We start from the raw sequence: 22,052 nt of genomic DNA, 5'->3' as shown, positions 1-22,052 counted from the left end.
CAAAAATTAAACACAGGAGCGATGAAAAGAAACCCTTCCACTCACATCTTTGATGCCAGCACTGTTTTGTCAAACCCTGTTGACAGCAACAGAAGCGAATATATCCAAGCACAGAATCAGGCCCTTCTGCTCAGGGCTGCCATGCCTAATTGAGTTCAATTTAAGCTTTCTCCAAATTGCCTCCCCTGTTGCCTATGTGCCAGCAGTTTGCTCTGCACAGCAGGTCCTGCCTGCGGGGCAGGGAAGGAGCTGCAGCTGCAGCTGCGCAGGGTTTTCTGCAGACTCAGAAACCTCCTCAGAACATCCCCGGGTTCCCGCTCCTGAGCACCCATCACTCACCTTTTCACCCATGAGGACCCAAAAGTTACCTGTTTCCCATTGCGAATCTCCTCGAGTGAAATAACTGTACTTGTGAACGCCTTCTCCTCGATTTCAGATACAACAAATATTTTTCAGGGGACGAACAGAGACTTTAAGATCAGCACATTGAAGCCATTTGTCCCATCAAATAAATCTGGAACTCCCATTAACAAAAACATTACTACAACAATCCCCCTAAATGCACTCACCTTCTATTTGCTCATTTAAAAGACAAACAACTGTCTTCAGAAATTTCAAGTAATATGCAACAAAACCAGTTGTTTTTCCCTCAAATCTGTACAACTAAGATTGCTGTTACCTCCTGTCTGCCTATTCCAGAAAGAAACAAAAACTAGAAACAGATTATTTATTTGCATTTAGACTCAGTTTTCCTCAATTGGCATGTAGATTAGAGGCAGGTGTGGAAGGAAAATGCAGATCTTTTAAGTTGTTAACTTCTCATGGGCTGATTCCCTCACCTTCCACTGAAGTGAGACACATGCAGCACTAAGAGCTCTGTATAACCTGGTAAGATTAGCTCTCATTTTCTCCAGACAAAAAAGGAAGCATTTGCAGAGAATTAAGATGTACATAACACTTAGGAAAAGTTAAAAATGTTATTTGCTTCATGATGTCAATCACCAAAGCTGTGCTTTTGAAGTTCTCAAGTTATGAGAGCCCCAAACTCAGCACTACACGTGTTGTTCTAGATCAATCTACAAGACAGTATTAGCCCAGTTTTTGATACTTATGGCCCAGACAAACACCAGGGTGGCAGCAACCTCTCCAGGTTGGCCTGTCACATGAGAACTACTCATCTGGGGATTTTGCTAAAACAGATTGCAGGAATTAAGCTCTTTTATCTTGAAACCAAGTCTGAAGCCACAGCCTACACCTTCACATAATCTTTTCCTAATCACCACCCCCTCAGCTTACCTATAATTAAAATGACAAACTGTGGATCTTAAATAAATGCACCACCACAGTAGGAGAACAAAGCAGACTTTAACACTGTTTGTAGCAGTGCTGGCATTTCAAAATTACTCAGACTTAAAAAAGCAGTAGCAGTACGCACTTATTTATACAAGGACATCTGCTCACAGCAAGGCTAGGCGTGTCATTATTATCTTCTACAAGCTCATCTTTGAATAATACAGCAAAACCAGAGAACAACCATTAAAGATGGACAACTGGCTTTTACTGCTTCTTACATCCAAATGGTTTTATGTGCAAGCTCAAGCGTACATGTGTCCAGCAGCCACACAAGTGCACAAGGAAATCCTGCATACACCAGACAGCACTTTAAAGTGATGATTTACCTCTTTGGGACATCTCTGTTGACAAATAGGATTTTCAGGCCGGCTTATTAATAATGACTCTGTGTGGATCTATTGAACAGCGAGGATAACTGCTGAAGGTCACAATGTGCCTCTGGTCTCGGTGTTTAACTCCCCTCTATTTCTGAGGCTCCCTCCAAGCTCTCCCGCAGCTCCCAGCATTACGCGCAAAGCAAGCGCCGGCTCCGCGTGCTGAAATCAGACCTGGGCGTTTGAGAGCTTCACTCCAACAATGCCGGCTAATGAAAATGACGGTGGAGGAGAAGAGAACGGTAATGAGACATTTCAAAAGAGTCACACGTGCTTGCTCGAAGGTGCGGAAGCACTGAGGTGCACTACCCTGTTTTTCAAGTTGAGGGAATTCTAATGACTTCTGTAACAACTGCAGAAGCTCCTATCCAAGTACTGGCACGTTCTGGTTTAAAACAACTTGTAATATGGAAGTAACTCTTGGAAAAACATGAACCCTGGTCTCCTCTCCTTGCAGAAAGGCTGAAGGGGAGGATCACAGTGCAGGAGTGGGAAGGATAAGGAGCTGCAGAGCTCCAGGCTGAGCTGCTCACCCACAGGCAAAGGATCCCACTTAACCCCAGCCTCGTGTTTCTCATCACCAACTTTGATCCTTTGACCATGAGCTCCTCCCTGTTCCAGCAGGGGCAGCCTGCCCGCAGTCTGAAAAGGCTGAGGTGATCTTTTCCCACACGCCGACTGATTCCGAGAGTAATATTTAACGTTTAAATGAGGCACAGCAGGTAAACATTTACAGCTGCCCTGGCTCTCACCCTGTGCCTCCCTGGATAACACACAGGACTTTTGTCTCTCAATTCGGTCAACATATTTGCAAAATCCATCAACAGAAAGTCTCTGATTGTGACTAGACAGGATTTTTCAGCACTTGTATCTTGCAGTGGTTTCATGGGACATACATAAATTTCATTTTTTTTTAACCCAAATTTGCTGCTCCTCAGGTTTTAACTCTTGTTTGATCTATTTGCACGAAGCATCTGATTTATCTTTGCAAACACTCAGCGCTAACCACTCTAATTTTAGCCAACTTCTCTCATGTCTTTCCCTATCTGCCATCTTTTTCATTATACTTCCCTGTAGCATAATAGCATTATAAATGGCAATTTCTTTTTATTTATTCCACTCTCCAGACACTCTATGATATTGTCAGCATTAAGGGGCAGGCAATTAATTTTTCTCTCTATGGTGGGAAAAGATAAGAAGAAATCAGCTAAATTTAAAGGGCAGAGATTGAGGAAAACTTTCTGCCTTGCACTTGGACCACAGGAACACCTACCCATTGATTATATGCTTCTTCATTACCGTTTTTGTAAGACCAGCTTAGACAAACATCTGCCTGGCATGGTCCAGATCTCACCTGACTTCTGACAGACTTTCAAACCCCCTAAGTCTGTAAAATCGTATTGAATTAATATTCAACTATTATTTAGATTTTTTTTTTTATCCTAATGTTTTAAAGGATAAATGGCAGCATTTGTAACTTACCCAACACCCCCATTCCCTGCTGCCAGGAAGTCTAATGTATAAATTCCTAAAAGAACCTGTAAGCCAAGATGTTTTTATTTGAAGACTGCAAACTTAATATGATCCCTGACTTAAGTAAAAAAGTTCACAGCTTTCATCTTCAGCTTTTCTCCTGCAACCATTCTTTGGAGTCACCAATTCTAGAGATACCCTTTCCATTTCCTGGCATCAGTTCACTGCGTTTCTTCCAGCTGAAAAACACATCCGAGCTGAATATTACTCACTGAACTGCACAGGAATCAGCTGAGCCAAAAGAAGATTTTTCACTTTATTTTCTTAATGGTAATTACTCACCATGATTTTCCCAGGCAGAGTGTTGACTCAAATGTAAATACATGGTTATATGTAAAAGTAAATGTACAGTTATATATTTTGCCCTATGTATAGGGAAGTTCCCTAGAGTACCCTTAAATAACATCATTGTGGTTTGTCTTCTAACCTAAGACTTCATTATGTTCCTGTGGAGGAGAAATATATGGCTATGGCTGTTCATCACTATCATCAATACCATATTGCCTCTATTTAGTTGGCAGTTTACAAGGCAAAGGATTTTTTTTTGTCCTGTTCTAGACATCCCTTTTCCATTCTTACGTTTTGTAAGCTTGTTTTCTAAAGAGACACAATGCCCAAACTTTTGTCCCTCACATTAAAATGACTCAATCTACTAATTGCAATAAAATTCAACAGAATATGAAAGATAGCAAGTTTCTGTAGATTCTAAGAAGATCAAAAGCCAGAAAGAGGGGAAAGATTCAAATGAAGGTCCTCACTAAGAGAAAAGTTGCAATACCAGTTCAATCTCATGATTAGATGTTAAATAATCCTCGTAAGAGAAAGTGAGACTCAGCTAACACAGAATTACTCATATCCTCTTTCACTGCCAATCCTGGTCAGTTCATAACCTGGAAAACTGTCAACAAGATCTGCTTTTCGTACAAATGTTTCAAGGATAATTTTTACAGCACATTGGAAAGCGGAAGTAAAACCTGAAAATCCTCTACAGAAACATATCCTTGTTCTCACGACACATATAAAAGCAAAAGCACTAGATAATAAAGTCAAAATTAAGTTATAAATTATATTCAACAATGACTTCACATTCACTTTCTTTTCCAAGGACTTCACACGTACATTTCTACTGCAGTCACACCTAAGAGAAAATGACAACTCAGCTTTGTTTTTTTGGTGTGGTGAGTTAGTTTGGTTTTTTTTTGTTTTGTTTTGTTTGTTGGTTGGTTTGTTTATATTGAAGGTGGGCTCTTTTTTTGCCATTCTGTTAGTTTTCTTTTTATTCTTTTTTAAAGTTCCACCACTCCCCTTGCAGAGAAGCAGAGGTGAGGGCTGGTCCTTTGATCCCTCCCGATCTCCCAAAGGCTATCAGCTCTATCCCCGATCTCCCCCAGTCTCAGCCTTTTTTTCCCCCTTTACATGGGTACTTGCTGTTCGGTGCCACCAGCATCTTTTTCTCAATCAAGAAGAAAGATGAACAGCCGCCCGAGTAGTCAGGTTCAATTTCGCTCCATAGATCAACCAACTAAGAGAGCCGCAGCAGAGTATAATTTACATTCCCCATCAAAAGTCGGAGTGTAGCTGATGGCCAACTTCCCACAGCTTTGTCTGATCTTAATCCATTCCTGCACTTTGAATTTCAGCAGCGACCAGCTTGGTGCAATTGAAACGTGTTAATGTCTAAGCTACAATACAAATTGCTTGCTTGCTACAGAAAAGCCTACTCTTTATTAAAAAACACACCGGACAAGGCAAAAGATAGCACTAAGAAATAATTCAAAACTACAGATCGAGCATTCTGCTCTTACGCAGTGAAATCCGGGTGCATATTCCCAGTAAACAAAAAGACAGATTTTAATCTTGAGTAGTTTAATATAATTGTTGAGAAGCAAGTGTGAGTCTTTTTCATTCAGCTACTAGTTATTTCACCTCCAAGCAAAGCATTCACTTCCTCAGCACTACCAGCACATCACTGAACTAGGCCAAGCATTTCCATCAGCACTGTCTGACGGTTCACCCAAAAACGGTTCTGCAAGAAAATTATATCAATTACATACAATACTCTGATACAGCACTGATATAGGAGAAGTACTAATGGGACATGGAACTCCACGCATTTCACTGTAGGACCCATCTGGTGGCAGAACCCAACATGACACCGCTTGGAGCGGCAACACCACGCCAAAGCTGTCACCTCAGGCACACGTATCCAGCCTGGAATTTTTCAGAGAACTAAGGCTGAGTGACAGTGAGGTAAAATTCAGCTCACATTGGGACCGGAAAGTCAATGAAAACCTTATTTCTTTTCAGACCCATTGGCGGCGAGTCCTTCCATAAAAATAGTCCTGAACCGCTTCAAGCCAGAACACACAAAAACCTGAGTGATGCCTCCGCAGAGGATAAAACACTTTACAAACAAGTGGTTTTGTTGGTATCATTTAATACAGAAAAACAGCCTTTTCTTTTGTAAAATCAATGTAGTGTTATCTACTCTCCACTGATACAGAGGACAAACCACCAAACTTGGTAACATATCATCAGAGAAACCACCTCAAGACATTCACATCCGGGAAGACTCTCATTCAGATAGAAGAGTATTTTTTCCTTTAACTCTGATACTATTTAGTACCAAAGAAGCACAAAACCCTAACTCTGGGCGACGAGTCCATAATTTTACCTCTCTGGATTTCTAAGATTTACATCTGTCATAAATATCAGAAACATGACTCTTGGAAATCAAATATTAAAATGAGAGATGATACTGTATTGCGCTGCAGCACATGGTAAATTGCTGTCATTTCTTGAGAGGTGGCAGCATTTCAGTGGTGGCTGATTGCTTTATTATTTTTGCATTCATTGCCCATCACTGATGTATGCAGGTTCATTTTCATTTTTAAAAAGCAGCTCTAAAATAAAATTTAAAAAAGCAGTCTTCACAATAGGCAGAGTGCACCTGTGATATCTAGGCAGTACTCTGAGAATCTTGTCTTTATTTAGCTTTAAAGTTTGTCCAATACTTTGAGATGTAGGACAAAAATGACTGAGCTCCATCTCCACAGACACTATTTATGGATGTGTACAGAATCTCTACTTGCATGTTCAAACATGCCGTAAAGATCTCCAGCAATGGAAAACTCAAAATGTACATTATCATCACTAGCTTTTTGTGAAGCAGGTTCTCAAAAAACACTTTTAAAATGTATCAGGTCAGACGCAACATTTAGCAGCCTAGTCATCTCCATTATACAAAAAGGGAAGAAAAAAAGCGCAATGTTTTCATTTTTCAGTAAAATAAGTTAATGGAAAAATACGTGCCCATATCCTGCAGGTGAAGCATGCAAGGACAGAAAGCTGTCGAAACACACTTTATTACTATCAGCTGGAATGCTCTTGGCTTATCAATACCTTATCACAGTGCTGTTTTTCACAATGGCAACTGAATGTTAATCCCTCCTCCTGTGTTTACTGGTCACTGTGTTATCCTCCTTGTACACTAAAGCTTAGCTTGAAACTTCTTCAACCTTAGATCAAAGCTTTCTGTAAACATGTTGGTTTTGTGCCACCCCAACATTCTCCACTGTATCAGAATTTACTGTAAGAGCGAGAACCAAACCAGAAAACAACTCTGTAAATACAACTGTACCTACGGTGAAAGGAAAAGCACCAACACCACAAGTCATGGATTTAAAATTGTGACTTTTAAGAGAGAACAAACTTCTCTGAACTCATTTTAAAAGGCAGGTGACATTTTGCACAGACGCAATCACCTGGATTTGATATACCTGCTATTTGCTCCAAATCTTCATTTCTTTTCCGCAACTGTGGTTTCATTGTTCTACATTTCCTTTCTCTAACTGCAAAGGGAAGCAAGAAAAGTGATTTTCTAGTTCAGTGTCAACACACATGACGGCATAACTAATACAGCCTTGCAGTCACTCAGCACATACAGTCCTCAATCCTTATCAGACCTTTTCTTTTACTAATTCTCCCTCCCACATTGAACCCAAATACTACAGTCCTGGATGCATTAGGACTCCATAACCACACAAATACCTAACAGCTGACAAAGCATAGCATTATTAGCCTCAAATCCTTCCTTTGGTTCCGTAGACGATGTGCAAAGGTAAGGGAAGACTTTATCAAGCCACCCAATAAGCTGTTATAAATCACGGCTGTTTTTAAGCCATGGCTGAAAATTATCCTCAGCATGAGTTCAGTAAAGAGAAACCTTTGTCGGGATCTTTTTATCAGGTTATTTTCAATTCCACGGTAGCAAAAGGAGGCTAATGAGGCTAATTTTAAAAACAGGTTAATTCTGGAAACCTTCTCGGCAAGCGTATTATGGAAGAATATGCATAGAGTAACCTATTTCAAGTAAATCTCAGACTATTGTTAGCAAGGACGAAAGCATGAGCAGGATCATGAGGGAGCTCTCGCTGGCAGGATATATGGATATAATAAGGGAAGAAATAACAGAAGAGACTGAGGGCAAGCCAGGTTTGCAGAAGGCCTCTAGGCTGTAGTTAAGAGAAACAATCCTTGCACTTGGCCAGCAACATCTCCCAGGACACTTTTGTAAACCAGTTTTACTAAGAAAATCCCAGTGATAGGAGGTCCAAGAAAAATACAGACAGGGCGAACCAAAATAAATGTTGCAGTTCACATAAGCTCCTGGTACTTCAGAAAAATAACCTATTTCCATACTTGAAACAAACGCACTGACATGACTGGTGACTGACCAGTGTTTAAGTTCTGAACACAATAACCATATAATGTTTTGTTTCATAATTACAAAATGCTTCTTCTAGTAATTCATAAAACTTAAGCTTTGGCTCTTTTCCATGAGCCACCCTACGCACTGTATCTCTCATCCTTGCAAGAATGCGTATGCGTTATCATTTTCTATTCAGCGTCACTGTTATTGCTTTATACCTGCAACCTCTGGAAAAGCATTGCAGAAACATTATATTTAGACAGAAATGGAAACAAGACCGTAATGATGCCAAAGAGCAGTAATTAAAGTGAAGTAAATTAAACTGGGAAGACACTGAAAGACAATTTACTTGAAATACTGTATTCGGGCCACCTATGGAAAAAAAAAAAAACACTAAACAGTTTTTCATTTAGAGTTATGGTTAATTAATTAGGAAGATAAACCTATAAAGATTAACAGCTGTACGAGAGAAATCTTCTGCCTGTGTATTTGCAAATACTGCAATTCCCATACTCCCAGGAAGAGGGAGGTGAGGAAGAATGGATCTTTTTCAGGAATATCCTACTAAATCTGATTTGAAAAGAAAAATTGTGATTTAGATTCACATTATTAAAAGAGTTTAAGAAAACCAAAGCATTAAACATGACAAATCCTGAACAGACACATGTATTCATGTATGCTTTGGACTTCTAGTAAAGATGCTGCCCTGACGCAAACTTGTTGTCCTACAAAAGATTAAAACCTCTTCAGTAGGATTCTCATCCCATCAAAAATAAATATGTAACAAGCCTCACATTCCTTCTGCATACACAAATTCCTGCCTACAAACAGCTAAATTGGACCACAATGGTATCTTGGAATACAGGGGATGTTAAGTATAAAGCAATAAATTTAAGCAGGTGCTTTGAAAGCAATCACTCAGGTCAGGAAAAATGCACCACTAAAAATGCTTGGATATGCTCCAATAATATTTGTAAATAGTTTAAGGAAATACCTGAAATTAAAGACCAGCTAGTATGTCCAATTTCAATTCAGCATGACAGTTTTCCTCAAGGGAAGACAAGTCATAAATATGAAACTGTCAGAACTTCCTTAAAACTCAGGCATGATATAGCCTAAATCTGCCACACAGTTGAATAAAAGTGGAAGAAAAATAGAAAAGAAACCTCGGAAAACAAGTCTGAAGCGATTTCTCTGTGCCTTTTGAAAAAAAGGAGGCTTTTCTGCCGAAGTTATTTTTCCAAAAGTTGTTCAAATCCAAATTTGCTTTTTATCTGCCTTGGACAGAATTCTCAATTTCCTACAAGCAGTGTCTAAAAGGTGTTTCAAGGCACACTGAAACCTTCGGAGCTGTGCAGATGCAACACCTGCCCCTGAAGCCGCCTGTCATTTTCTCCCATGCCATCAACACACTTTTCCTACTTTTCTCTCTTCATTGATTCATGAAGAGAAACTGGAGAAGATCAGCTTCTGTTGTGCTGCAGACCGGATTCATCAGGAATGTCCTGACAACATGGTGCCAAATGAAGGGGAAAAAATGGTCAATAAATAGGGTGAATATTTTTACATTTTAATTATGTCACACTGGATATTTTACCTGTGGGAGATGAAAATATTTACAGCCTTTTGCAGGTTTACAGTAAGATGTATGCCTCTATCAGAGACTGAAGGGAAAAATGGGTGTAAAAAAAGAAAAATAAGGATTTATTTTAGGGAATATGGTCGTGTTACATGACAGCAACAAACTTGCACCAACACAGAGCAAGCAGTATTTACAAATCACTGAATTTAATAGTGGTTAGATTTCTGAAGCAGCTTTTCCATTCTCCTCAGGAGCAATTTCATTCTATTTCTGAGAAAAATGAAAACTATAGAGAAATTCCAATTTACTTGCACTTCATAATATCTATGTCCTTTTCAATAACAAAGAAAATCAAGCCCCTGCGTGCTTAGCAGCCACCGGGTGTTACACACTTACCTGCTCCTCTCCCAACACAGAACGTGGCGTTTGCCACATCTCTTACTGCTGTAAAATTTTTCACAGCATCGAACTGCCACGTATACAACCCATATTATGTTGACCATTCTGAAAACTAGGAGACCTTGCATTGAAAGGCATATTTATTTATATATAAACAATAACTAGACATGATGTGCAACCCTGGACCCCAACACATCATGTCCCGTTACCCCCACAACTGTCCTCTGGTGAATCCACTACCGCAAAAGTCCATTTAAAACTGTGATTTTTACAGCATCACAGTAAAATCTAACTATCAGCAGAAACCTTTATCTTTCAAGTCCAAACCTACCCAAGAGAGGCAAAGAGTGAAGGCTCCTGCTCTTTTCAGGCAGGCTTTTACTTATTTAAAATGCACCTGTTTCACAATCTCACTAAATGTTTCCAATTTGTAGGTTAGATTTTCCACTTAACTAGAAAAACAAATGGAATCTGTCAAGAATATTGTCTCAACAATATGTCAGCATATCCCTGGCCCATGCTGACCTGTGCTGCTATCTTGGTAAGTAACTCTCGTTCCCAGAGGAAGGTGAAATTGGTTTTCAGTGCTCATATTTGTGCCACCGAGAACAAAGTTCAGGCCACTCTTCTGCTGGTGTGACAACAGTCACCTCCTGGTGATTCAAACTGAGTGCTGCTGTTCACACAGAACCTGAAACAAGAAAGGTGTGAATGCTTCACTTTATGTATTTAAAGTTATCACCTATATGACTTTGATTAACTGTCTTAGCTCCAGATGAATCTCTGTGGTTGTGTAATATTTCCAGCCTAATTACTGAGCCAGGTCCAGGCACTCTGGAATACAGTGGTGACAAACACTGACCTCTTTGTATAAGAAGATAAAGGCCCAACTTCAAAGAACCACAGAATCATAGAATAGTTTGGGTTGGAAAGGACCTTCCCAGCTCCTCCAGTGCCACCCCTGCCATGAGCAGGGACATCTTTACCAGCTCAGGTTGCTCAGAGCCCCGTCCAGCCTGGCCTGGGATGTCTCCAGGGATGGTACATCCACCACCTCTCTGGCCAACCTGGGCCAGGTTCTCACCACCCACATAGAAAAAAACTACTTCCACATGTCTGGCCTGAATCTCCTCCCTTTCAGTTTAAAACCATCATCCCCTGTCCTATTGCATCAGGCCCTGCTAAAAAGTCTGTCCTCATCTTTCTTATGGGTCCCTTTTAAGTACAGAAAGGCCGCAATAAGGTCTCCCTGGCGCCTTCACAGTATCACAGTATGTTTGGGATTGGAAGGGACCTCAAAAGATCATCTAGTCCAATCCCCCTGCTGGAGCAGGAACGCCTAGGTGAGGTCGCACAGGAATGTGTCCAGGCGGGCTTTGAATGTCTCCAGGGAAGGAGACTCCACAACCTCCCTGGGTAGCCTGTTCCAGTGTCTGTCACCCTCACTGAGAAGAAGTTCTTTCTCAAATTTAAGTGGAACCTCTTGTGTTCCAGCTTGATCCCATTACTCCTTGTCCTATCATTGTTTGCCACTGAGAAGAGCCTGACTCCATCCTCGTGGCACTCACCCTTTATATATTTATAAACATTAATAAGGTCACCCCTCAGTCTCCTCCAAACTAAAGAGCCCCAGCTCCCTCAGCCTTTCTTCATAAGGGAGATGCTCCACTCCCTTAATCATCTTTGTTGCCCTACGCTGGACCCTCTCCAGCAGTTCCCTGTCCTTCTTGAACTGAGGGGCCCAGAACTGGACACAATATTCCAGATGGGGTCTCACCAGGGCGGAGTAGAGGGGAAGGAGGACCTCTCTCGATCTACTGACCACCCCCCTTGTAATACACCCAATACGCCTTCTCTTCTTCATTTTCAAGACAAATGTATATATACATATATATATATTGGAATTCCTGGAAAGAGATTTTTCCTTTAAGGCAAAACCCTTTATCATAAAGTGAGTCTATGTTTGTGTGTATAGTTCCACAGAAAGTCTAAGCAGGGAGGAACCATAAGCACAAGATTGGTTTGACGTTTTCTGCTGGCATCTGGGATGCACCACTTCAGTGACTGGAAAGACAATGCCCACAGGAGCCAGTGGTGACCCTGGCCAGTACAAGGAACAACCTGGACAGCAAGGAACTAAGTCATGCAGACAGGATAACTTCGAGTTATTCAATATTGATTCAATATTGAAATTCTCTTTGTTCCACTAAAATAAAAATGCAATATTTTATGTATTTTAAGCCTTATTAAAACCTATTCTTCCTCTGTAGAACAAAACTTAATTGAAACCAGCTATAAGAAGAAAGTTTCATTTATCAAGAAGTGACATTTTGTAATTATAATACAGTTCAGAACACAATGTTTAGCTGCAAAGGCGTGAATTTTCCCTTCTTCGCTGTTCCTGCCAAGTTGTTATTATTATGAGTGGGGTTAAACTAGAAAACTGGCAGTTGCTTCCTTTCACTGAAAATTAACTAAAGTAAAAGAGAGATCATTTATCTAGAAATGGCTTCCACCTTCTTCTGTTTTTAAGGAGACGAGGCATGCCAGAGAAGCAGCGTCATGACCATGTACCGAGTTCTGTGGGGCTGATTCAGGCATGATGGCTACTGCAAATGAATAGACCGGATTAACAGCAACAGCCAAGAACAGTACAGACCACACACCTTTCCTGTGCCAACTGCAGAGCCCTGCAGCTTGGCTGCCAGCAGGCCAGGCCTTCTAGCAGGGCTGCTTTCAGCCAAGAGCTTCTCCAGGTGAGACACCTACCTGTCTGTGTCCTGCTCTGTGGATAACAGGTCAACCCAACCAGCGCCATCTCCCACGTGGAGAGTGGGAGCAGGAAAGCAGCCGTAGGCCAGCACTGCAATCGTGAGTGGTATAAGAGGTGGTGTGAGATTGGTGCCAGTCACAGGTGCTTTATCCTTGACACTTTTGAGGGGTGATGCAGGAGAAAACTCATAAGGAGAGCAGGAGTACAAAGGGGGTAATTAGATGCCTGCAATAAACTGTGAATCTGGATTAGGATCAGCAGATGCCTTAATCACAGGTTTTGAGTGGCCCTCAGTCATACTTAATGCCTGCATTTCCTCAGTCCCCCGATATTGCCAGGTGTCTACTCCTCCAGACGGTGGGTGATGTCTTGTAGCTGCAACTACAACAAAGAAGTTTCCTGTGCTCCTGCCAGCAATGCCCCCCCCACCTGCTTGCTGCAGATCCCTTCCCTGCCACATCCCCATCCCCTGCAGTTCCAGTAATCATCTCCATAAAACCTGCACAAATACCTTTGCTAATACAGAAAACAAAGGGTAAAGAGAACACAGAAGTTGATCCTGAAATGATAAATAAGATGCAAAGTCCTAAAGATTACCATTTTGTTCAATACATTCAGAAAATGCTTCGTTTCCAGATCATCTCCTGTATTTAGAGCAATCCTACTTCTCTGTTCCTTCCCTCTTCTTAGTCTTCTGTCCTTGAAGGCTCCATTTTGGAGTCAGCTCAGATTTTACTGAACAAGTTGCTGACCATGACTACCTCTGAACATGCTCTCTCGTTAACAGGGCTGTTCACATACAGCAGTACTCTCAAAATCATGCTAGCAAATCCAGAAAGCTGAATTTCAGTTGCAGGTGGTCAGAACTATAAAGAGGCACCAGGTTATGTATAGCTGGCTACAAACCTGACCATACTTAGATGCCTGCGCTCGGGTTTCTACCTAAAGAATCATGTTGTTTTAGACACATGGAATCTTTTAGTATTGTAAACATGAAAACTGTACATGCTGCACATGAGCTTTGCCTCCTATACTCACTGCTTGTGTCTAAAGAGCTGAAAGGGCTCTGCTTGTTATAAACTGTTGTAAGCTAGAATCAAAATTCCTTTGAGATATACCAAGTAGTTAATTCCTTTCCCTAAAACAACATTCCAGGGGCCAGGAAAATCTCTACATCTGCACAGCAGCAGCAGTAAATACGAACTTTCTCATGAAGGCATAGAAAATGTGTAAGAAATTCTTATTCTTCTAAGTGGAATGCAAGACGGAACAATCATTTCCACTGCAGCCTTCTACTTCAAGACACAACTAAAAGGAAAATCATGTGGTTTCAAAATCTGTCAGCAAACTAGGAGTAATAAAAACAATCTTACCGCCCTCACAAAGTGAGCGTACCCCTAAGGCTCTGAAGTAGGTTAATACCACGATTACAGCATTTACAGAGTTTTGCAACAGCATGCTGCTCCAAGCGCCTTTCATACTTACCAACTACATGAATAAAAATGCTTTTGGTACAAAGGTTAAGCACATTAAAGAAGAGTCATATGAAGCCTTAGCCACACCTCTATCTTGTATATGAAATAAAAATCAGCAGTATACAATGGCTTGATACGCTCAGTTACTAAATGCTTTTGTCACAATCTTGCCATCTTTACTATCGCTTACATGTTGCAAGGTTTATGAAAAAAGCAAGCACAGAGAGCTACCTCCAATCATACAATTAAACTAGTGCTTCAGCTTAACGTGATGACTGTTGGGATCCACTGCCAGCCTTTCCATCAGGCTGTGATCTGATTCCTTTGCTAAACTGGTATGTGAAAAATCAGTATTTGGAGGAAAACTGTCAGAATCCCTGGCAAGAGCAACCCAGCTGTGCATGCCCTGGGACAGGGCTGTTCCACCTGGAATCCAAACTCTCTCACCTAATCACTGAATTCCAGAGTGAAAGTGGAAATTTTCTTGAAAAAAGTGTTTCTCCAAACAATTGTGACTAAGAATTAACTTGATACTAACATTAGGCTTGAGGTGAATAAACTAGTAAGTTAACACCTCTAAGTAAATGAAATTCTGATTAATAGAAACATATTGGTTATGAAATCTCTGACCTCAAAGACAATTCTACAGAACAGATCAAATGAAAAGCCAACTTCAAATGCTGGCAAAAGGAACTTGGAAAGGTAACGTACTCTGAATATTCTGCCTTTGTCATACCTGCATAAGCATATTAATGTTTTATAGACATGAAAATCTGGCTGCCAATATATTACAGGGATGCTTAGCTTACATCAGCAGCACTGGCAATAGGGAACTGGTGGTGTTATACACCTACTATTGGCAATTAAAATCATTCACTTCTATGTGTGAAATATGACTTTATTGGAAACTGAAAACAACTCCTAAAAGGTGATTTTGCAAAATTACAAGGCTTCAAATTTCCTCCACTGCAAAAGTCTGATTGTAAAATTGGACTCCAGTGACAAAGAGTCATCAAGTCAGGTTACAGATCATCTTAACAGATGATCATAAACAACAGAAAATACTTTTTCATAGTATGTTTATAGAAGTTCTTTTTGCATCCTTAAATTTGCATTGACTGCTTCGTTACAAAAAAGATCCAAAATTTTCCTCAAAATATTTTTTTAATTACCTCTTAAGAACTGACGAGTTTAGTACAAATACATGAAGTATTACATATAAGCACATAATCATTTCACTTGTTAAAATTCCCGTATCCAAACGCTGTATGGACATTTAGCCCCAAATGATTGTTTCCACCAAAAGATTAAAAGAAATCCAAACCTCCTTGCGATCTTCATAATCTTTTTCAGTATATTAGCAGTTTATGCATGGAATAAAATATTAGGAATTACTGTATTAAAGAATTACTGCAGATAATTTACTAGGTATTCAAATACATTTCAAATATATTTACTTTATTTGCTGAAATGACCATGTTGCTGCAAATGGTTAGGAGATGATTTAAAAATCTATGAATAATGACATTAAAATAACATTCTAAATTGTTTTAAACACAAGCAAGGTTCATTGCTTTCACAAGATCCAACCCCAGGCCTTTCCACCGTTTTGAATAGAATTAGACAATCCCTAATAAACCTCTTAATATCATTACAGCCTGTTCATCCCTCTCTGCTATCACCCCGTGGCCATGTCAAGCATCTGTATCTTAACCAACTTCTCAGCTGCTGCAAGTTCAGTCTCTTCTCATCAGTGGTCCTGCTCATCTCTTATTTGTTCAGAAAAAGCAACCAAAACAATCTCTCCTGAATAGTCATCTGACTGCACCCCACTGCACCCCTCTGAAGCCCTGGATTTCCAGTCATTCTGACTACTCATTTCAACTATATTGTTCCCTTCTTCCAGCTAAGGCTGACTCGACAATAAGATCCACATTCAAAATATTCAGGTTTTTCCTGTTCTGATATTCCCCAAAAGGAAAAGGGAGCACAAAAGCAAAAAACAAGAAGGAAGAAAGGATGAAGAAAACAGTGAGACACACATATATGCCAAAATGGCCCAGGGTAATCACCTGAGCTATGGGACCTGCCCCCAAAATCATCCCCAGCTCCTCTGGCACAAGTTTCTCTTTCTGAAACTTTATCTTGGATCTGAGGAAGATTCCGTAACGAAGCCTTAGTCGAAAACAGTACATCTCTATGGAAAGTTCCTCTGTTACTTTGTTGAAAAAATTCCCTAATACCTACAGTTTCTATGCCCTTATTTAATTCTCACCCGAACCAGTCTGTCTTCCTTCACCGAAGCATCACTGCCAGCTTGGATATTTTGACTATTTTCTTCTTCCAGAAATATTTCCCTGTTCCTTTCATGTCCCTATGACGTGACCTTTTGAAAAAGCTATTTATCAGACTGCCTTCTTAAAATCATTCAAGAAAAAAAAAAAACACCCCAAACCAACCAAACAGCAATAAAACCGCAAAAAACAACCCCCCAAAAAAGCCCAAACAAACAACAAAACCCCACAACTACCTGTCACTAGCTTCTCTATTTTTTTTGTTTTTTTAAAGTATATATTAAGAGAATGTTGCTAAAATGCTCTGGTGCTCCTATCAACATCCACGTATCCACATTTGTGTTGGAGCACTGTGCAAACAAAGCAGCTCCATCTTGACTGTCGAGCACAGAAAGCAGCACCAGATGGAGCAGATTCCCTGACCACTGTCCTTCCATTCACTGAACAGGGCAAAGGTCTCCAGGAAACAGCAATATGAGCTCAGCTCATTAAAAACTGTATGAAAATGTATATCCTGAAGGGATGTTAAATTAGGCTTACACAGGCAACTTTGAGTCTGTGCTTCCTTAGAATTTTAGTGCTTAACCTTATAGCCTCAGCATCCCTCTAACACAATTAAATACAGAAGTACAGATATAGCATATTGCTTTAGTTATAGTCTAGCAAAGAGAAAGAAAATAGGTGAGACAGATAAAGATCTCTGTAGGTAGCTTTCATTTTGATCTCTAGCATTGCCATCTTTTTGACACGCTCACGACAGTAGAGCCTGTGTTCTTCCACATCTACTTTTACTGTGAAGGGCTGATAACACATTATTTTTAAAGAGACACTTCAGAGTCTGTGCACTTAAAAAAACCCCAAAACCCTGCAAGCCATAAACATCCCTACACTAGTAAATATAGCAAATACTAAACACACATAGGTAACAGTATCAATAGCAAACTTAAGCCATGCCCAAGTACAGAGTACATACAACTTCCCTGATGCATTTAATTAACTTTATGTGACTTTGTACATTTGAGTTCAATGTATAACTCATTCAGGCAACACAAGGTATAAAAAGAGATTAACTCAGTCAACTACTACTGATGGTTTTTGCCTTCTACCTAGTTATCAGCATGCTAGTGCACACTATCACGATGTGCAAATATTACCCTCTTTTTACTTTGATGGCAATTTCGTATTTAAAAATGAAATTAATAGCTAACCTCAAAAGACTTACTATGCTTAATTTCCTTTCACTCCCTGAATCATCCTTTTCAGTATACAATTTCTCATCTAACTAAACTAAAAGAATAAGAGGTGTAATTATAGATCATAGATTGGCTGTTCAACGTTTGCTAGTAGTTAAAATGGAGTAGACATTAAAAGCAAGTTGACTCCAGAGAAAGCAGCTCCTCCCACCATTTGCAGAAGAGACTGCTGTGGAACATTCACATTCATGAAGTCAAGGCTAGAGCTTTCTGTGCTTTTGGACAACTTCACATGGCTCTTCCAAGGCAGGACCTCCTACCACGACTGAAACCACTGCCAGGATCTCCCACCTTCCCCAGCTGCATCCACTGATTTCAGTTACGGGTAGAACCATGGAGTGTCCTGTTTTGGAAGGGACCCACAAGGATCATCAAGCCGAACTCCTGTCACTGCACAGGACAACCCCACAGTTCACACCACGTGCCTGAGGACGTTGTCCAGTCTCTTCTTGAACACTGTCAGGCTTGGGGCTGTGACACCTCCCTGGGGAGCCTGTTCCAGAACTCCAGCACCCTCTGGGTGAAGAACCTTTTCCTAATGTCCAACCTAAACCTCCCCCCGCACTTCTTCCTGACTTTCCCTCAGGTTCTATCATTGCTCACCAGAGAGAAGAGATCAGCTCCTACCATTCCTTCTCCCCTTGTGAGGAAACTGTAAACCATGATGAGGTCTCCCCTCAGTCTCCTCTTCTTCAGGCTGAACAGACCCAGCGACCTCAGCCACTCCTCATACGGCTTCCACTCCAAATCCTTCACCAATTTCGTGGCCCTTTGTGGTAAGGCAGGAGGACACAATGCTATCCCAGGAATCCCTCACACAAAATCATGCCCTTCACAGCCAGGACAAATCAGGGCGGGTGAGAGGTTTGTCAGTGCTACACAGGCACATCGCAGCCTCCCAAAACACCGACCTGCAACCCAAGAGTGTGTCCATGACCTGAAGTCTCCTTTCCCCATGAGCTCACTCTGTGTTCCTGGGCCAGGACCTCCCTGCAGACTTGCTCTCCATCCTGAGCCTGCGCAGAAGCACTGGTGAACTTTAGCTCAGACTGCCCGATGAGTAGGAGGAGAGATCTGAGCACCAGCCACTGAAGCAAGAGGCTGAAAACCTGAACAGCCCAGAGGTTCAGGTGACAAAAACTGGAGGAGACTGATGTTAGGAGGGAAAGCTACTGGACAAACTGGATGTCTACCACCATCTGTGGAGAAAACTGGAGAGTGAGAGAGTGCACAGCCTTCTATCAGCTTGGGAGAGGACGAATTGCCCAGGCCCTGTAGTGCATCAGATTCAATTACCTCTAATGGAAGATCCTGGAAACAAGATCATGTTAACATCTTTGGTTCCACACATACCAACTTTTGTGTTGATGGAGCACCAGCTTCTTTTCTTCCGTAATGCAAGCATCACAAAGCAGACACAAACCCCAGAGAGACCATAAGCTGCTTGCACCTTCACTTCAAGCTTGATCTACCTGGAGCAAGGAAGGGCGATTTCACAACTCAGCAACCAAATGGTAATTTGCCCTAGTCCTATTTTTACTGCTGTTTTGCAGCCATGAGTAATGCTGTCTGCAAGAAATGGAAGTGAAAGCTACTCTGTTCTTGTCAGAATAATAATGGATATTGTGTTGGCAACTGCTCTCCTGCACTGCACAACAGCACAAATAAAAGGAATCGGGAAAAGCCAACAGTATTCTAGTAAATAAAGTGTGTAAATTCACCTGCTTGCAAACAAGTGATAACCTCTATTATTTGGTGTTTCAGCCTGGGCAAGAAGAACAGGATAAACACTGGGTCTAAATCAGAAGTGAGTCAACTCCACTGATCCTCATCTATGCAGAGAGGTCACGGGGAGAGGCACTGGCTGTTCAGGGAGGATCGAAGGAGGAAAGCAGGGCTTGTAAGATGTCAGAAGTGCCTCCAGACGCAGTTATGCAGACAGCAACAGATGGACAGATCACGTTCTCCACACCTCAGGTTGGTTCAATGCTGGGATATCAGCTTTGGCCTCACTCTTGTTACTAGTAGAAGGAAAGATGTCAATGAGCGTTAAAGTATTTGCTCCATACAGCTGTGGTTCATGTAGAGTTTCTATTCACAGAGGCTACACAGATTCAAGCAGGGAAGACTTGCCTTCTCTCATGCTTTAGAAAATAGATCATCTTTGGAAAATGCCTCACACCAGAGCACTAACTGTGAAACAGGGTGCAGCTCCTCCTTGTGATGAGCCCGTGACGTGTCCATGCAGCTGGGCAGCAAGGGGTCTCTGCAGCCCAGGCCCTGGGCTCGTGGGGTGCCAAGGGTTCTGGCATGAATGATCTCTGAGTGAAGAATGACAAGTTATTCAAGACAAGAAAAGGTTTCAGAAGGTGATCCCTAATGATGGAGGTCTTCAGTGAACAGCTGATGAGGACCAGTACCTTTATGCATTAAATTTACAATCTTTCTGAACCTAGGAACCTATGTATTTCTAAGCGACAAGTACTCTTAGTACTATCAGGGAAAGAATGTTTGTATCACTTAAAAAACCTGACTTACCAGGTTCATATGTGCACAAACCACCAGGCTACCATCAGTTCTTCATGATTTTAACATGACAGACCTAAGGAAACCATCAATAGAAACCACTGTGGTAGGTGAACAGGAGAAAACTCCCAAGGCACATGGCATGAGGGATGCACTTGGTGCTTTTGGCACAATTATTTTACACCACCACTCTGCTCTCAGGATGCTGATTTCCGACTATTTCAGAGGGGCCAGAACCTCCTTACAGAAGCCGGTCTGACCCTTGGCAATGTCTCCACATCTGCTACCCAGCTCTGTCAGGTCAGAGAGGCACATCTTCATTTGTATCCAAAAACCCATTTCATGCAGGACTCCAGGATTCTACACACATCTTTGGGGGCATATTCCTGGGAGAGCAAACTTACCAAAAAGTATTCTGATTTCTCTTTTCCTGCAAAAACAAAAGCCTTCAGTTGTCTTTGCCATTGGTTGCTAGTTCCTAAAAAAAAAAATAAATAATTCTCTTTCTTGCCACTCCCATTGCAGGGAACCTTGATTCTTTTTATACTTTCTATGCCTTCTCAAAATCCATAGATATACATTAAAATCTGATCATCTAGCACTCACATTAAAATATACACTGAAAAGATTGTTAAAAAGGTTTCGATTAATTGCATGTAATACACCTACGCATGATCTCACTATGAATTGTCTGAGTTTAAAAAAGAAAAAAAAAAAAAAATTATTTTTATTCAGCCCTTTGTTTTCACACAGAATACCCACACAAACACATCAGTTAGTTAAACAAACTATATTGTCTCATCTGCAAAACCAAGTAACTGTAAAAGCAGAGAAATGCATTTTTTCCTGTCTACACTAACACTAGCCATTATATATAACAATGTTTAGTTAAAAATAATACAAATAATATGTAATTATTTCTGAGGACACATTTCTAAGAGGAATTCGTTTTCGAGAGAAATGTTATACTTAAACACATTCATCCACTGTGCTGTTGGACAACCCAAATACATTACATATTAATATTATATCCTTCATTTTGGATGGGCAATGATGATGCTATTGATTCTATAGCTAGAGCACATCATCTGCAAGGATCACAGCCACATCTTTTCTTTACTCCTGAGGAGCCCAGGGAATGTCTGGGATTGACCTTTTTATCACAGGGAGTCTGAGCCTATTACTTGGCCAAATTCACTATATATTTATTTGAGCTCCTAAAGAGGAACAAGGCACAAATGAAAGGCTTACAAATTCAGCCGCAGTATATTTCAAAAGGCTATCAGTTTTGTGGGCAAGTTATTCTTGACAGTAAGTGATCAGTGTTCAACAGGTTCATGACATTAAAGATTAAGGACAGTTATTTTTCAAATAAGGCTTTTGTGACTGATTTATTAAGATATTCAGCTAAACACCTCTATTTCTGGCTGCTTAAATATACAAACCAAAACCTGCATGTTGCCTTTAACTTGTATGTTGCTCCACACTTTTTTCTTCACAAGTTGACTCATGAAATTACTGTGGTATCATTACTGAGAGAGTAAGATGTGTTTGTTAGAGCACAAAATAAGAAACAGGACCCTCAGATTACGTATCAAGCTCTGTCCTGATCTGCGGTGTAATCTTAAGCAAGAAATCGAGAGATCGGCACTACCTTTTGATGCAAAGATTGAACCATCCTTGAAATCAATTTACATTTCCATCCTACGTACAAAAGTCATGAAAGTTCATTACTTCCCATAAATTATACGGGATTATGTAAGTTTTAAGGAATTTTCC

The 22,052-nt window shown here is 40.7% G+C and overlaps 1 protein-coding gene across 16 annotated transcripts in view; it reads right to left on the bottom strand.

Moving 5' to 3' along the window:
* DAB1 (DAB adaptor protein 1) overlaps positions 1-22,052 on the bottom strand; it is a 436,704-nt gene that overhangs the window by 84,205 nt on the left and 330,447 nt on the right. Inside the window, exon 1 of one of the 16 annotated variants that reach the window (XM_071810188.1) lies at positions 20,678-20,753. The exons of 14 other annotated variants lie outside the window; for them this stretch is intronic. In XM_071810188.1, coding sequence (XP_071666289.1) covers positions 20,678-20,738 — 61 coding nt within the window. In that variant the 5' untranslated portion in view covers positions 20,739-20,753. Of the gene's footprint in view, positions 1-10,477; positions 10,644-20,677; positions 20,754-22,052 lie in introns of those variants that run through there. One more of the 16 variants, XM_071810187.1, reaches the window with a different exon arrangement.

Source organism: Patagioenas fasciata, chromosome 6, assembly GCF_037038585.1.
Source record: "Patagioenas fasciata isolate bPatFas1 chromosome 6, bPatFas1.hap1, whole genome shotgun sequence".
Lineage (NCBI taxonomy): Eukaryota > Metazoa > Chordata > Aves > Columbiformes > Columbidae > Patagioenas > Patagioenas fasciata.
This window is presented reverse-complemented; position numbering and strand designations above follow the sequence as displayed.